General features: G+C 41.4%; 8 protein-coding genes across 11 annotated transcripts; 4 read left to right on the top strand and 4 right to left on the bottom strand.

Annotated features, from left to right (window-relative positions):
• The first annotated feature begins 69 nt into the window (after window positions 1-69).
• On the top strand, window positions 70-760 carry LOC108098183. Its single transcript, XM_017200917.1, has one exon. The coding sequence runs from the start codon at window positions 99-101 to the stop codon at window positions 645-647; it is 549 nt and encodes a 182-aa protein (XP_017056406.1). The 5' UTR covers window positions 70-98; the 3' UTR covers window positions 648-760.
• Window positions 761-1,075: 315 nt separating this feature from the next.
• LOC108098166 lies at window positions 1,076-1,827 on the bottom strand. Its single transcript, XM_017200898.1, has 2 exons — window positions 1,817-1,827; window positions 1,076-1,682 (listed from the first exon to the last, which is right to left on the bottom strand). The coding sequence occupies exons 1-2, from the start codon at window positions 1,825-1,827 to the stop codon at window positions 1,076-1,078; spliced, it is 618 nt and encodes a 205-aa protein (XP_017056387.1).
• Window positions 1,828-3,056: 1,229 nt separating this feature from the next.
• LOC108098167 (probable cytochrome P450 303a1) lies at window positions 3,057-4,568 on the top strand. Its single transcript, XM_017200899.1, has one exon. The coding sequence runs from the start codon at window positions 3,057-3,059 to the stop codon at window positions 4,566-4,568; it is 1,512 nt and encodes a 503-aa protein (XP_017056388.1).
• Window positions 4,569-4,774: 206 nt separating this feature from the next.
• Window positions 4,775-8,166, bottom strand: LOC108098274 (ubiA prenyltransferase domain-containing protein 1 homolog). The gene is made up of 2 exons (XM_017201076.2): window positions 7,246-8,166; window positions 4,775-6,520 (listed from the first exon to the last, which is right to left on the bottom strand). The coding sequence occupies exons 1-2, from the start codon at window positions 7,666-7,668 to the stop codon at window positions 5,882-5,884; spliced, it is 1,062 nt and encodes a 353-aa protein (XP_017056565.2). The 5' UTR covers window positions 7,669-8,166; the 3' UTR covers window positions 4,775-5,881.
• A 244-nt stretch (window positions 8,167-8,410) lies between these two features.
• LOC108098278 (zinc finger protein 39) lies at window positions 8,411-9,807 on the top strand. Its single transcript, XM_017201080.2, has 2 exons — window positions 8,411-8,612; window positions 8,676-9,807. Exons 1-2 carry the CDS (start codon window positions 8,487-8,489, stop codon window positions 9,789-9,791), a joined length of 1,242 nt encoding a protein of 413 aa, XP_017056569.1. The 5' UTR covers window positions 8,411-8,486; the 3' UTR covers window positions 9,792-9,807.
• A 95-nt stretch (window positions 9,808-9,902) lies between these two features.
• On the bottom strand, window positions 9,903-11,226 carry LOC108098279 (glia maturation factor beta). The gene is made up of 4 exons (XM_017201081.2): window positions 11,063-11,226; window positions 10,805-10,898; window positions 10,557-10,747; window positions 9,903-10,501 (listed from the first exon to the last, which is right to left on the bottom strand). The coding sequence occupies exons 1-4, from the start codon at window positions 11,063-11,065 to the stop codon at window positions 10,373-10,375; spliced, it is 417 nt and encodes a 138-aa protein (XP_017056570.1). The 5' UTR covers window positions 11,066-11,226; the 3' UTR covers window positions 9,903-10,372.
• A 212-nt stretch (window positions 11,227-11,438) lies between these two features.
• LOC108098280 lies at window positions 11,439-14,017 on the top strand. 4 transcript variants are annotated; one of them, XM_017201085.1, is made up of 8 exons: window positions 11,439-11,704; window positions 11,771-11,928; window positions 11,986-12,266; window positions 12,412-12,595; window positions 12,656-13,022; window positions 13,071-13,378; window positions 13,437-13,571; window positions 13,625-14,017. In XM_017201085.1, the coding sequence occupies exons 1-8, from the start codon at window positions 11,574-11,576 to the stop codon at window positions 13,747-13,749; spliced, it is 1,689 nt and encodes a 562-aa protein (XP_017056574.1). In that variant the 5' UTR covers window positions 11,439-11,573; the 3' UTR covers window positions 13,750-14,017. The 4 variants fall into 4 exon arrangements, with proteins under 4 accessions (XP_017056574.1, XP_017056573.1, XP_017056572.1 ...); XM_017201084.1 differs by having other exon boundaries at window positions 12,406-12,595; XM_017201083.1 differs by having other exon boundaries at window positions 11,439-11,928.
• Window positions 14,003-15,317, bottom strand: LOC108098282 (transmembrane protein 147). The gene is made up of 4 exons (XM_017201086.2): window positions 15,146-15,317; window positions 14,916-15,057; window positions 14,735-14,843; window positions 14,003-14,534 (listed from the first exon to the last, which is right to left on the bottom strand). The coding sequence occupies exons 1-4, from the start codon at window positions 15,217-15,219 to the stop codon at window positions 14,173-14,175; spliced, it is 687 nt and encodes a 228-aa protein (XP_017056575.1). The 5' UTR covers window positions 15,220-15,317; the 3' UTR covers window positions 14,003-14,172.
• Window positions 15,318-15,450: the final 133 nt, after the last annotated feature.

Here is a 15,450-nt window from a genome sequence, read left to right as displayed (position 1 = left end):
CTGTTGGTATTACTATATTTTATGACTTCCGTTCCTAGCACTCTTTTGAAACTTTTTAGATCTAGATATCTGGTGTTGAGCGCCCACAACAATACAACATGTCATCGGACGAGAACCAGTGCCCTGAAAACGAGAGAAAAATTCGACTTCTGATGGAGGAAATCGGGAAATTGGAGCAAGAGCTTGAGCGTGTGGAGCAAGAGCCGACGGAGGAGCCGGAAGTTCTGGAGGAGCAAATCCGCCAGCTGCGCCAGCTGAATGCTCAGATGAGGCGCTTCAGCACCCAACGTCGTCGGCTCCTGGCCCAGTTGCGCCAGGAGGTGTTCATGCGAGCGAGGACCATTCACGATCGGATGATGACCATCGGCGAGAATGTGATCATCGAACTGCGCGCGGGGGTAATTGGACTCAACCAGCGGATGGACCAGTTTAGGGCACTGACCGAGGACGTCACCTGTCCCATTTGCCTGCTGCCTTGGTCCGGTGATGGCAGACATTGCCTGGTGTCGCTGCGCTGCGGCCACTTGTTCGGAAAGAACTGCATCCACACGGCCATCCGGCGATCGCATCGCTGTCCAATCTGCCGGCGACGGGCTTACCACGCCGACGTGCGCAGGATCTACGGACGGAGTTTTTTGCCACCTTAGTTAACTACACTCTTTGGCTGCCTTTGTTTGTTCTCCGTTCGAATTTACTATGTTTTATAAAATATTTCATGTTCATTCAAATTTCAAGTAAACATATACATCTACACTTAAAAGAGAATGGTTTAAGTATTCTATTGATACAACTCCTTTCCAACTATTCTTTTTTTTTCATGTTTTTTATATCCTTTATTAACACTTGTGTTTCATCTAAGGTAGTGCGGATATTTATTACACATATATTGTATTTAAGTTAACGACATCGGGAATCTTGTACAAATTTCCGGTTTCCGACTTTTTGACAAATCGGAAATGCAGATAGAGAAAAATCGCCAAACGCACCAAAAAAAGAAACTGAACTTTTAACTTCCTCATTTCACACTGCTTAAATTTATTGAGGCTTAGATCTATTATTAGATCTAATATTAATATTAAGGTACTTCCTCCACGGGCACCTCCCCCGTTTCGCTGAACCATCGCAGGATTCGCAACATCGTTTTGGCGGAGTAAAGGCAGAAGGGATACTCGTTGAAGCAGAGCTCCGTGGAACCCCTCAATGCCAATCCCCGGCTAAAGGCCCTACCAATCTTCACGGGAGCCATTTCCACCGATGATTCCAGGTAGTCCATGAGGAGTTCAGCCTCGGGAACTTTGGCTTCCGCTCCGGACATCAGTTGGCAAATCAGGGATTGCAGGCACTCGAAGGGATCTCTGGAGAGGATCCGCTTCCAGTCGATAGCGGGAGGTGATCTCTGGACCAAACCCGATGCAGCTCCTCCCCTTCCCTTCCCTCCTCCCGCATCCTGTTTCCTCCGCACCCAACCAAGTTCATGGTTCAAATTCGTTTCTCTTCGGCTCCGAAACAAATTCAATGCTCCACTTGCCTGCTGGATGGGTGCAATCACCTGTTGAATGGGTTGGACCGCCATTCCGGCTAGTTGGGTTATTCCCCGGATCGGTCGGATCTTTACCCAATCCTGGGCAAGAAGGTGCATCATGTACATTGCTCCAAGGCCGGTGGCAGCCAAAAGTATGACTCTACAAGGGGTTTAAAAAAAATGAAAGCAAAATAAAATTGATTATAAAATTGCAGTTTGAGAATTTAAAAATGTTTACTGATAATTAAGACTTCTTTGGTTAGGAGCTCCTTGACAACTTAATATCCTGCTCACCTGAAACCCATCCTTGTTAAATATCCTGCTGTCCTGTCACGTCTTTACAGCTCGAGAGCCACTCTTCAAATGGGCGATCTCCGCGAGTGGAGTCCGTGTTAAAGCCCCCAATTGGATGCCAAAAATTCGATGGCAGCTCCACTTTGATCGCCTGAAACAGCAAAACCCCGATCCCCAATCCCCAATCCCCAAACACCAAACCCCGAACCCCAAAAAAACCGGAACCAGCGGACTTATCATCAAAACAAAGTCCATCCCACCGCTTTCCGCAATGGCGATGGCGATGACATAATAGCCTCATCTAGTCGAGTTGTCCAGGCACCTCCTCCTCCAACTCCTCAACCTCCTCCTGCGTTTCCTCTTTCTCCGACATCTCCATTTATTTTCCCTTTCATTTGGAGCAAACGGGTTTTCCGAGTTGCGTTTTCGCGGTTTTCTGAACGCAACAAGTTTTCCTTGACTTTGGCGCTGATCCAGTGGTTTGGTGGCGCTGTCCATGACCATTAAAGTCGATGGTTAGCGGCGATAAATCGCCAAGGAAAATGCAGTTGAACTATCCGCGAGGCAGTGGGTCAGACGGGTGAAGATTTGGGTCTTCGAGGCTTTATTGTGTATTGGTGAATCATAGAATTATCCAGCAGGTTGAAGAAGTTTTCCCTGTTTGGAAATTTGATTGAAAAAATGAATGGTGTTTTACGGAATCAGGAAACAAAAATCATTTATAAATTAATTCAAACTAATTCTAATTCTTTTAGGTCAAACAATTCCTTTATCATATCTAACCAGTTTACAAGAATTTTATATCTATAACTTTAAACTTTGTATTTATACATTTGCTTATAATATACAACATAAGAAAAATATTGCTTTAAAATTGGTTTTCTTATCCACAGATCTTAGACCAAATGTCTTACATAAGTAGGAAACCGAAGAACATTCCCTCATTCATTCATAATTTATAGTTTTCATTATTCCCAACTCCGAACTCTTGTGGAAACTTCAACGCCCAAAGAAAACTCAAACTCAAACTCAAGAGGAAAAGCTTTTTAGGAGACCTCTATAAAAGCGAGGCCCAGGCAACCGAGCGGCTTCAGTCGATTTGGGTGAACGTCAGGCGCGGGATCGAACTCTGGACTGGATGACCAGGAAGCAGTGGATAAGTTACCAGCTCCATACTCCATCAGCCTCCGTTGGCCAACGAAGATTGCATAACTGGGAAAAGTGAAAGCAGGCGGGAAACATGTTTTATGCGGTCATCTGGATTTTCTGCGCCACTTTATTGGCAATCTTGTTTGGAGGAGTACGTAAACCGAAGCGATTTCCGCCAGGACCTCGTTGGTATCCCATAGTGGGCAGTGCCCTTCAGGTTTCCCAACTGCGATGCCGCCTTGGGATGTTCTGCAAAGTGATTGATGTGTTCGCCAAGCAATATGTGAATCCTTATGGCTTCTTTGGCCTCAAAATTGGCAAGGATAAGGTGGTAATTGCCTATACCAATGATGCGATCAGTGAGATGATGACCAACGAGGATATTGATGGCCGACCCGATGGCATATTCTATCGCCTAAGGACCTTCAACAACCGATTGGGAGTTCTTTTAACCGATGGGGAAATGTGGGTGGAGCAGCGTAGATTCATCCTAAGACACCTAAAGAACTTCGGTTTTGCCAGAAGTGGAATGATGGATATCGTTCATAATGAAGCCACCTGTTTGCTGCAGGACCTCAAGGACCAAGTGGCCAAGTCCGGAGGAAAGCAGGCGCGGATCGAGATGCACGATCTGACGAGTGTTTATGTTTTGAATACCCTCTGGTGCATGTTAAGTGGTCGAAGATATGAACCTGGTTCTCCGGAGATCACGGAGCTGCTGGAGACCTTCTTCGAGCTCTTCAAAAACATTGATATGGTGGGTGCTCTGTTCAGTCACTTTCCTCTACTTCGCTTCATTGCCCCGGATTATTCCGGATACAATGGTTTTGTGGAGAGCCATCGATCCTTGTATTCCTTTATGAGCAAGGAAATCGAGCTGCATCGCTTGACCTACAAGAACTACGACGAGCCCAGGGATCTGATGGATTCGTATCTTCGTGCCCAGGAGGAGGGCAATGATGAGAAGGGCATGTTCAGTGATGAGAGCCTGTTGGCCATTTGCCTGGACATGTTCTTGGCCGGATCCGAGACGACCAACAAAAGTCTGGGCTTCTGCTTCATGCACTTGGTGCTGCAACCGGAAATCCAGGAGCGGGCCTTCCGGGAAATCAAGGAGGTGGTGGGTCTGGAGCGCATTCCCGAGTGGTCCAGGGATCGTGCCAAGCTGCCCTATTGCGAAGCCATCACCTTGGAGGCGGTCAGGATGTTTATGCTCCACACTTTCGGAATTCCCCATCGAGCGGTCTGCGATACTCGTTTGTCGGGATACGAAATTCCCAAGGATACGATGGTTATTGCCTGCTTCAGGGGAATGCTCATCAACCCGGTGGACTTTCCCGATCCGGAGGCCTTCGATCCCGAGAGATTCCTCTTCGACGGTCACCTAAAACTGCCGGAGGCTTTCAATCCCTTTGGCTTTGGACGCCATCGCTGCATGGGGGATTTGTTGGGAAGGCAGAATCTCTTCATGTTCATGACCACAGTGCTGCAGAACTTTAAAATGGTAGCTATTCCTGGCCAGGTTCCAGAGGAGGTACCCCTCGAAGGAGCTACTGCTGCGGTCAAGCCTTACGACATTATGTTAGTGACTAGAGAGCATTAATACAGATTATGCAGTTATGGTCTTTTAATGTTAAAAGTGTTTTAAACTTACCTCGTCATGGATAAAGGTGTGCGTAAAAAAAAAACCTACATTAGAATCCAAGAAATATATAAACACTCTATATATAAATGCTCTGGTTTTAAGACCCCTTTCCATTTCCTTCCGATTCAATAAAATACATATCTGTATACGTTACACAAATCATGTTTACATTCTCTAATTAAACATTTATTTATCAATATCATTATAATTATTATTGTTCATCTTGTTGTTGACTTGTAGTCTACAAAGTTTCCACTTAGTTCAATTCAACTCGGCTGCTGAGCGATTCCAACAGAAGCATTTCTCTATGCGGTGTACAAAAGAATGAATGAATATACATAAAACTAGCGCACAAATAAATATTGCCGCACAATTTTTCAGTTACACAATGGATTATAATGCGATTAGGTTTTGGCTTTCTTCTCTCTTCTGTTCTGTTTGTTATTTAAAGCTATTTGTTTATATGCATACGCTATTGTTAATGGAAAACAGTTGTTGCTCCTTTCGCCTCGACATCTACGTATATAGTTATTTAAAAATTTAAATTTGTGTTCTGTTCGTTTCGTTTTACTTAATGTTTCCTTTGATATTCTCACTCTGAGCCTGCCGCTAGACACTGGGCTTACATGATCTAGATGTGTATATAAATATATGCTCGTGTTCGTGTATATAATATATGTAAAAACTCTAACAATTACACAAAAAGCAAGCCAGCCAAATGCCAAAAAACGTTCAACTCAGCTGCATTTCCAAGCACTTCTATTCGTAAAGTAAATCTGCATTTTGATTCGCGAAACTTAAGTATCTGCACCCGTATGAATGTGGTGATATACATTTATTTAATAATAATATAAAATGGGATCTGCATTAGCATTACTGATTACTGTTGCACAAAACTTTCTTGGTCCGTAATTCCCAACGCGCGAGAGGAAGAGTATGATTATTAATTACATTGAGTTCTTGATTGGTTAAGATTAAAGATTGTGACATTGTGAAATAAATAAAAACGAGTTGGTGTGGATATAGTAGGTAATAAACAAATTTTCGAACAATTTAGGCTAGGATATGTTCAGTTCAAAAGTTTAGACTCTAACGGGCGACTAGCAGGCATTCGAAATTTGCGCAACATCAAACTGTGGGTAATTGACAAAGCTTTGCCCACCCTTCTCACTACACACATTGACTAAAACCTAATGAAATTCCCTAAAAACATTGCACCAGTTTCTCTCTGATTCTGTTTTTCTGCAAGATCCGTACGTTGCTTTCATCTATCAATGTTTCCGTAATCCAAAGGTGGGCAGCTGTTGGGCACAACAGCAGGCCACGATGTACAGGATGCCAAAGAAGAAGTTCAGCTTGGCCGTTTGCCTTGGCACCAGGTGCATCGTCTGCTCGTTGCGGAAACGCTTTTCGATCTGGAAAGCTTGTGGCAGGGTCACCAGTGGCAGCAGGAACCACAGGGAGTACTTCAAGCCGAAGATGAAGAACAGCGAGTAGGGAGCGAAGAGCAGCATGGCGTACAAAACGTGCGAGGCAGTGCGTCCTATCAAAATGGCTAGCGTTACGATTCCAGCGCGACGATCGTTGTCCGCATCTCTGGTATTATTGCTGTGCAGAATGGCCTCCGTGTTGAGGGCCAAAGGAATCGCATAGCCCATCGTTGTCCAGTCCACATGGCCCGTTTGTGACATGAAGGCAAAAAGCACCGAAATTGGTCCGAAGAGTACCAATATCACCAGGTCACCCAGGGCGATGTATTTGAAACCGATGCCTCCTGTGTACAGAAAACTCGAGGACAATCCACCGAAGTAAATCAGCGCCAGATGCTCCATTTTTGCCGGACTGAGAACCGCCAGCAAAACAAAGCCCCCGCAGCCGGCCATATACAGAATGGCACCAAGTGAAACCACCTGAAAAATTAACAAGAATGTATCTTTTATAATTGTCTTAAACAGTCGGATTAATTTTAGGTTTATTCACTCTTGGAAATAATCATAACAAAGAAGAAACATTTGACCTGATGAATTTGGGAATTACTCATGAACTCTTTTATAATATTAATCTTTGTTTAATTTATTATAAATTATCAGGTTATTTTTGTATTTCTGACCCTGGCTTAAATTAGTACTTTGATAATTAACAACTATTTTTTTTATTTAAATCCATCCATGTATAATAAAAAAATTGTTTATGGTTCCAACACGATCTCCCTCTTAACAAAAATGATTAGGATTCTGATGAAATACTGTAGACATTTTTTAAGTGTTTACGTTTTTTGAATAAATAAATTGCATTTAAACTTGTTAGTTTATTTTCTAAAATAAACAAGTCACAATTGAAATATCACGTTTTGGAAATTTAATGGCAGGAAAAAAGTATTATATACCTATATTTTAGCTTATAGCCTCTCAGCATTCGAAGTCATTAAGCGAATAGTTGTCGAACACAGTAAATTTAAATAAACAATTTGGAATGTGAAATAGGAATTATAAAAATATTCCAAGATATTTTGGCAGCCTTTGTAATAAGAAGTATTTAGAATAGTTCAATATTATTTATTGATCCATTTCCGAACTGAAACGACCTAATCGCTCTAGGGTTAACTAATAAATGATCGATCCGATCGACTGCTTACCTCATCCTTGGTTAGTATGTGGTCCACCAGCGTGCGGTCGTCGGCCTTTTGCTTGTCGATGCCCTTGATAAAGTCGAAGTAGGTGTTGACCACGTTGCCGGCGCAGTGGACGGTGACCACGGTGAAGGCGGTGAGGAAGAAGGTGGCCAGCGAAAACTCCGCCGCCCACTGGGATCGGTAGGCCAGGGCCGAGCCGAGGAGCGTAGGCACCAGACTGGCGGACAGCGACCAGGGACGCAGAGCTAGGAGATAGGTTTTCAGTTTCATAAACGTGCCGGATGTGGGAGGATGTCCTGTTCGTGCTAATCCAGCACCTGCACTTGCTTTGGCTGCAACATCCACCTCCTCCTCCTCCGTTTTCGTCTTGCCATTCCTGGACAGACTGCCGTTGGGCAACAGCTGGCTCTCAAACGTTGTGGCCATTGCAAGCTGTGCGGTATTACTGGCGCTTGCGGCGAAACGAAACGAAACCTATTCACCAGGTATCCGTCAGTTTGTTTGACCTTGCTCTCCTCTTCACTCCGCTCCAGAATTTGTTTACAAAAGCTTAAATATTAAATAGTTTGTGTTTTCTCGGATGCCGGCACATGCGCTGCCTGCTTTCGATAATCGCTAATATTGTATACACAGCATCTTGCCTCGCCAGCAGTATGGATATATTATGGGGGGTCAGGTCCGGGGGTACCGCAACCACGAAATTTCACCCGTGCAGCTCCCAGTTTCTCTCGCTCTCTCTTCCTTGCCCGCTCCGCCGATCGCTCTGCCTCGTTTCCTTCAATTTGCGGATTAGTTATACTTTTCGGGCTACCGACTACGGATCGATTGATACCGCCGCAAATCAATTTATCTTCGCTTTTTCTCTTATTTTAATCAAACAAATCAACGTGACGTGACGTGTCTGGCAGCTCTTCAAAACCTTACCACTGCAGCCCTGGCTTTAAGTTCCTGGTCCATTTATCGATACAACCGATTGAGGGGTACAGCGAACACTCGTTACAATAAGTGAATATTGCTTATTGTTCACTTTTATAAAATTAATTTTCTCTAATTAAAATTCATTAAACAAAATCAGTTTAAGCCATAAAAGAAACTCCAACTTTGTTTTTTATATATAAAAACAGAAGTCCACACTCTGGACTTTTACTGTACCTTTGCTGCCCTGGTAGCAACCAGCTGTTGGTAGCCAAAGAAGAATTTCGGAAAAGTATTTGTTTATTTCGCTTAAATTCTAGATCTAAAAAATGGACTATAACATACACAAAATATGTCGTGTTTGCCTAGAGGAACTGCATCCAGTGACCTCGATTTATAGCACAGACTTTGCCATGATGCCCTCGGTCATGTTGATGCAGTGTGCCAAAATAAGAGTGGGTATAAAAAAATAACAAATATAATATTTAATTAATAAAAGGAAATATTTATGGTTGAAGGTCTTCAAAACCGATGGTCTACCCTCGGTGATCTGCAACAACTGCATTTACCGGCTAGGAGTCGCCTTTCACTTCAAGCAGGAATGTGAAAACAGTGACCTACGGCTCCGGCAATATTTGGGCATCCTCGAGTCCTGGCGGCAGGATGCGGCCACCAATACGGACTTTGTGGAGAAGCCTTCGCTTCCGCAGCGCGATAGCGACGAGGAGGAGCCGGTGGACACTAAAGTGAGCAAAAGACGATCCCGTTACCAAAGAAAGCCACCAGAGGAACACAAGAAAAGGGGACCCAAACCGGTGCCAAAAATGCCACATACCTGCTACGAATGCCACAAGAGCTTCAAGTGCATTGCCCAACTCACACAGCACATAAGGACGCATACGGGGGAGAAACCCTATCAATGCAGTTTCTGCATCCAGAGATTCGCCCAGAAGTACAACCTTAAAGTTCACGAAAGAACGCACACGGGCGACAAGCCCTTTCAGTGTGAAATCTGCTCCAAACAGTTCTCAGCTCTGGGTAACTTCCAGGCGCATCAGAAGATACATTCCGGGGTGAGGGATCAGATATGTTCGCTTTGCCAAAAAGGGTTCTATACAGCAGGGGATCTATCAAAGCACATGATAACTCATACGGGCATTAAAAATCATCACTGCGATGTGTGCGGAAAAGCTTTTAGCAGGCGAAGAGACATGAGGTCTCATAAGTTGAAACTCCATCCTTTGGAGTCCAGCACTAATCATGATATAGTGGACGACGATGATGACGAACCCATCGACACCGATCCCGTGGGGCTGGACACCCTGGATCACGCACACTTTAAGTGCCCGGACTGCGACAAGGCTTTCGATACAGCGGACAGTCTGAGTCTGCATTTTCGCACACATGCAGTCAACAATAATCTGCTTAACTTGCCGCTGCCACCTGCACCACCCATGTCGCATCACTACCATCATGATGCACTGCACCATCTGGGGCCACCGAATCCCGCCACTCAAATGGGAATGGCTGCCATGGCGCACATGCTAGCACCACCACCGCCTCCACCTCCCACACCTAGTGAAGGACGCTACACTATGCTGCACCACACGGCTGCTCAAAGACTGCATTACTGAACAACATAATTTGAAGATCTACAGAAACTCATAATTTTTAACGTAAAAATAAATTTTACTTACCTTTGAAGAGGGTACTACTATTACTTATTAAAATTATATTCCAGTATATACCAGTTTTTTTTATCATTTATTGCAGTGTACAAATTAAAAATCTCTACAATACACATTTGAACACTTATTAAGTTGGTTTATATAAAATGGAATATTTTTTGTCATGTTTGCTTTTATATCTTTACAATAAATACATGTAGAAATTTGGCAAGCACAGCTTCTATGAAAATTATTACTTAAATGCAAGAACTAAAATCACTAAGAACTCTCCCGCACACTTGCCGCATGTGGTTGTCTATACAAAAATTGTCATTACGTTGTATAATCTTAGCTTGATTTGTTTTTTCTGTAGGTAAAAATTGTCGTATCTCAACATTGTGTTGTTTGGTATTGGTATGCATCGTTGGTATCGGCTTGATCCAGGTTGAATATGTCTATAAAAAGCTCCAAAATCAATCGATGAACTATTATAAAATATTGCTTTTGACAACGGCCCGGAATGATTGATCCCAGAGATCGAGACTTCTTTACTTTAGTTTGGCTTTCAACCAATCCTCGGTCAATTCGTCTAGTTCGCGAATTTCATAGACGCGTGTGAGATCCACCTCGCGTTGTAGGGCGCTCTTCGTGCAGGCGTACATCATTTGTAGTTCGATCTGGAACCGAAGAGCTAGTAAGGAATTGAATGCTTTAATATTACTATTCGCTCACCTGGCTATCTCTTGGCGTATAGAAGATAAAGCACATAGGGTAGGAAATGCGCTGGTCGTCGTGCACCATTTTATAGGTATAGATCACATATCGAGGCTGATGTCCTGGCAAAGTGTCCTGCAGCTCGTCCACTGAGATGTCGTCGATAAACTCATCCAGCACTACCGATTGCTTCTCCCGGTCAACTTTCACTGAAAAACAAAATCCTGGGATATAGAACCCGTGTTACTATGGTAACTATATCTTACATATCAAAGCTGCATTATTTTTGCTTTTGCTAAAGCGAAACTTCTTCAGTTCCTCCAAAACTTCGTTGCTAATGTCGCATATTTTGTTATCACCCTGCAAAAAATTGAGTTAATTGATTAATAAACAAAAATCACCAAAGTTATCTAGGAACAACAATCTCGTCGATCAAAAACACAAACAAAAACACGCCCACACTCTATCCATTAGTCATGTTTTCATTTTGGTAATTGATTTCCGACTTTACTGAGGTTTTGTACCATAGCTTTAGTTTTTATGTCTTGAGGGAAAAAGGAAACGTTCCGCGTATTATTTGGCAGTTGTCGTGGGCTTAAAATATCACTTTTCTTTAGTAAACGTTTAAATATTTCTATCCCTCCTTTTTTTTGGTTTTTTGTTGTTCCACCTGCAGTGAGACCGTTTACTGAACGCTAAAAAATATCGTAATAAGCAGGCGAAATATCGCAAAATAATATAACAAATTATACATAAATTAAAACAGATTAAGATTTTTTTTATAAAATCCGTCAATAAAGTCAAAAAATTAATTTGTACTATGCAGGTGTTATGAAATTTCCTTTTTTTTTCAAATTCTTGCCACCACTTGAACCTTCTACAACCAGGGCTGCCAAAAAGAACCGTTACTAAAGGTTCATGGTATTTCTTTCTTGGTTTATTTTCTAACAAAAGGTTAACATAAGTTAAATTGTAAGCAATAACGTTTGTCTAAACTATCGGAGTATTATTTATGTGTTTAATGTTGCCGCTAAGATGGACTTGGATTTGAACGGTAACAACGTCCTAGATTCCTGCTGGAAAGTTGGCCGATTCAAGAACCGTTCGTCGGCTTTCGCTCAATTCGATCGGAATGAGCTCAAAGCAGTAAATATTTCCTCTTGCTGGTACGAAACATACATATGCGTTTTACATATCCGAGTTACCCATAAAATTTTTGTGAAATTTATTAGCAAGCAAATAACTGATTTAATAGAGGTAAACGCAGAACGGTTACGTGTATCAATACCCTTCGCAACAAGGAGTAAGCAAAATGTGAGCTTTAAGGAAATTTCATGCTTGGTATACGGGGCCACCGAGATTTATAGGTTTCAGGTGGACATTCTTTTAGGTAAGCTTTAGTATATAACAATTTAAGTGGACAGTAAAATTTTCAGATCATTTCTAGGGGACACGAAATATTTGCTGGATCAAATGAAACACACAAACTTCGACTTTGTTCTGTCAACGAGCAATTCAGTAAAGGTCGAGGAAGTAGAGGTCAAATTTAATCGGAAACGAAAGCGCGTCATTACTAAGAAATCAAAAGTAACCCTTGCCAAGCTTCCCAGATTACAGGAGCCGGAACTCTTAAATGAATCCGTTCAGGTTTACTACAAAAACATGCTATCTGAGTGCCAGATGTGGGAGTCGGAATGTACACAGCAAGTGATAGACGAGTTCCACGAGGTGAGTTCATAAATTTAAAACCCATAACCGCCGAAAATGGATAAATTTATGACTATTACATATCTTTCTTCATTTCTGTAACAATGACTTTATAAGGATTATTTTTAGTTTTAATTAATGCTTTATTTTAATCTGAAAGGAACAGTACATTGAAATTCCTCGCAACTGTACGCAAGCAAGTTCATATCACGACATAACCTTAACCGAAGAAATAGAAATCATAGAGGATCGGAGCATCATCATGCCCTCCGAAGGTTTTGGAGAAAGTGATGAATTGGACCTAACCATTTTTGAAGAACTTTATCCCAAAGGCGAGCAAAGGAAGTCCTGTAAATAATTTTCAATATTACCAAAAGTCTAAAAAAAATTATTATTCTTTTTTTTTTTAGTTAAGCGAAGCCTAACAGCCCAGGATCCATCTGACATTTTACCAGAGAAAATGCCAAGATTGGATGAATCAAACATATTCCAAGCTGATAATGCTATTATGGCTCAAATCTTTCCCAATAACATTGATTCAGTTTGTGATCCAGCGTTGCCGTCAATTTCACCCACTTCGGTCAAAAATTCATTTAGTCAGCCAAAGAATCTTCGTAAAAAAAAACTTATAATTGACAAGCATATTAAGTATACTCGAAAGCAGTTGATGAAGCACAGATGCAAATATCTAAAGGAATATATGGATAGGGTTGTTGTACCACAGAAACCATCCTTTGGAAAAACGCCAAATGAACTATTATGTAAACTAAATAAGATGTAAGTTTGTAATAAGTTTTTCTGCCTTTTTTTATTTTTTCTTTTTAGTAATATTTTTCCAGATATAACTCAGCATTCGGTCTTGGATTTAAATGCAGAAGAGTTGGAATGCGAATCGGAAATCACACTGAGAGCTATATTCGGCTCCGAGTTTACAGAGAACCTAGCCAAGGAAATTTTTTTTCTAGAAAAGGTGTTAAGGAAGTCAAAAAATCAAAATGTATACAACAATCAAGCTGGGCCACTTGAATTGGAAGACATTTTACCAGTTCCGGTACCCAACGTTAGTTTAGAGACAAAAAGCAATAATAATAATTTGTACAACAAAAGTGTTGATTGTGAGAACAAACATTTTGGTAAGATAATGATACTGACAACAAAATATTATAAAAAAATGTTTAAACTTTATTACAGATACCCACAGTGTAATGATGGATCTCTTAAACATTTGGCGCAGTTATCCCGAAATCAAGGGGATCGATGGAAATGATTTTATCAAATCGTATGCAGATCGCATCAAGGCTTCGCTAGCCTTCGTTAATTTGTTGTGTGAGTTGAAAACAAAAAAGTTTATATAAAATAATTCAGAAGTTTAATTTCAGATCTCGTGAGGGACAACTTTATTGAGATCTCAAAGCGGACTAACTCCATTGAAATGCACCAAATAACTTTAGGCAAGGAGTCCGCTAAGCTCATAGAAAATGTAATGCAGGAAGAGCTTTCTTAATATTTTAAAATTAAGAAAAACTGTTTCATGGATATTTTTTTAGACCGTTTAGTCCACATCTTGTTGAATTGTTGTTCGCCTCAAAGGCTGTTCACTTTGTTAATTTGAGAAACTGTGCAATTCTCAATTATGGTCTTGAGACTAAAACATTTAACAATCATCAGCTTTAAATTGTTTTTGTAAAATTGTGCCAGGATATCCACTTTGTTTTGTTTAAAAACATTGCCGTTGTTAATTAAAACTCTTGTACCAATCTTTGTTACTATTACGTTATCGTAGCTATAATTCATTAACATTTGGGATAATTCTCTAAATCGCAATTGTTGTCTTTATTACAAAATCTCATTCCCACCGTGACAACACCAAAAAAAAGAATAAACAAGATACAAAACAAAAGGAATACAAGGTGTTTGGCACAATAATTTAGATGCCGATCTGCTGAGCCAGACCCGAATAGATGTGCAGCGTGCAGAATCCAATTATGGCAGCCACCAGCGCTTTAACAGCCACCGTCAGCCAGGGCCCAATGGTCAGAATATGGAGCATACCCTCCAACCAAACACCCTTGAAAACAGTCACCGCCAGCAGCAGGCTAACCAGCGGCTTCAGCGCCTTATTCAGATCGTGACGGGTGAACAACCAGATAAGAGTGGCCGTGGTTATATGCTGCACCAGAAGCACATTCGACTCCAGACATTTGAGTATGTAGATCCAACTGAATTCGGTTCCTCGAGCACCCACCCACAGCATGATGCCTCGGGACAGAATAACCTCAGCAGTGGCCCCTGCGAAATAAAGATAATATTTAGTTTTAAATTGCATTTTACAGGTATTATCTGTTACTCAGTTACATTTTAAAGGATCATATTATTTTTTTGCAATTTTCATAATTATTGTAATAGGGCAAGCACTGATTCTTCTGATACTTCGAACTTTTTAAGTTAACCACGATATGAAATTAATTAAGTTATTAAGGTCGACCTACATCCAAGACCAGCCGTAATGAGCTTTGAGTGCCCCTTTCCGGGGATGCGACTGAGGATGAGGGCAAATCCTAAAAGGTCGGCAATATCCACGCTGCAGCGGAAGATCTCCTGTCAAACAGAGAGCACATACATTTTAACCTTAATAATTGGGTAAAGGTAAATAAAGATAAGCACACGCACCGCAAAGAAGTTGAACTCGCCGCTGGAGGAAGATGAAGCATCCGAGTAAAAGAATGTGGCCAAGACTAACATCTTACAAAGCTGTGTAAATATATAGATTCCGCCCGCTTGCACGCATTTCCAGAAGGCCCCATATTCGGATCTGCGAAAAAACCGGGATAATTCATAAATATTTTTATTGACCTGGAGCTGCGGACTTGGCAGCTACGTAAATTCAGCGGGAAACCCACAGGCCGGAGTATTTGTAGGTGAAGTAGTACGGCGTCAGCAGAGCCACGCAGTTTCCAAAGTGATAAAGTGTCATTTTCTTTGATAAACTACGACTATTTGGCTTAATTAAGAGAATTAAAAGTTGAAAAGAAAAAAACTAGCGTTGCTCGCCGTCGGCTATCGATATGTTCGCATAAGTGTCGGCAACGTTTCTTGTGGAGGAAACAAAATAAAAGCTAAATTTTTAGTATTTTTATGAAGTATTTTGTTTCCCTAAACATATCATATTATTAAAGTGTAAAAACATTTTTTAATATTAATAAAA

The sequence above is a fragment of the Drosophila ficusphila genome, unplaced genomic scaffold (assembly GCF_018152265.1).
Source record: "Drosophila ficusphila isolate 14025-0441.05 unplaced genomic scaffold, ASM1815226v1 contig_436, whole genome shotgun sequence".
Lineage (NCBI taxonomy): Eukaryota > Metazoa > Arthropoda > Insecta > Diptera > Drosophilidae > Drosophila > Drosophila ficusphila.
This window is presented reverse-complemented; position numbering and strand designations above follow the sequence as displayed.

Coding starts and splice junctions, on each gene's coding strand:
- LOC108098183 (XM_017200917.1), top strand. CDS start 99: ATGTCATCGGACGAGAACCAGTGCCCTGAAAACGAGAGAAAAATTCGA.
- LOC108098167 (XM_017200899.1), top strand. CDS start 3,057: ATGTTTTATGCGGTCATCTGGATTTTCTGCGCCACTTTATTGGCAATC.
- LOC108098274 (XM_017201076.2), bottom strand. CDS start 7,668: ATGGCCACAACGTTTGAGAGCCAGCTGTTGCCCAACGGCAGTCTGTCC. Junction 6,521..7,245: donor ACATACTAACCAAGGATGAG/GTAAGCAGTCGA, acceptor TTAATTTTTCAG/GTGGTTTCACTTGGTGCCAT.
- LOC108098278 (XM_017201080.2), top strand. CDS start 8,487: ATGGACTATAACATACACAAAATATGTCGTGTTTGCCTAGAGGAACTG. Junction 8,613..8,675: donor TGCAGTGTGCCAAAATAAGA/GTGGGTATAAAA, acceptor TTATGGTTGAAG/GTCTTCAAAACCGATGGTCT.
- LOC108098279 (XM_017201081.2), bottom strand. Junction 10,748..10,804: donor AAATAATGCAGCTTTGATAT/GTAAGATATAGT, acceptor TTTGTTTTTCAG/TGAAAGTTGACCGGGAGAAG. Junction 10,502..10,556: donor ATACGCCAAGAGATAGCCAG/GTGAGCGAATAG, acceptor CTTCGGTTCCAG/ATCGAACTACAAATGATGTA.
- LOC108098280 (XM_017201082.1), top strand. CDS start 11,574: ATGGACTTGGATTTGAACGGTAACAACGTCCTAGATTCCTGCTGGAAA. Junction 12,596..12,655: donor AGGCGAGCAAAGGAAGTCCT/GTAAATAATTTT, acceptor TTTTTTTTTTAG/TTAAGCGAAGCCTAACAGCC. Junction 13,572..13,624: donor AGCCTTCGTTAATTTGTTGT/GTGAGTTGAAAA, acceptor GTTTAATTTCAG/ATCTCGTGAGGGACAACTTT.
- LOC108098282 (XM_017201086.2), bottom strand. CDS start 15,219: ATGACACTTTATCACTTTGGAAACTGCGTGGCTCTGCTGACGCCGTAC. Junction 15,058..15,145: donor ACCTACAAATACTCCGGCCT/GTGGGTTTCCCG, acceptor GTTTTTTCGCAG/ATCCGAATATGGGGCCTTCT. Junction 14,844..14,915: donor GCGAGTTCAACTTCTTTGCG/GTGCGTGTGCTT, acceptor TCTGTTTGACAG/GAGATCTTCCGCTGCAGCGT.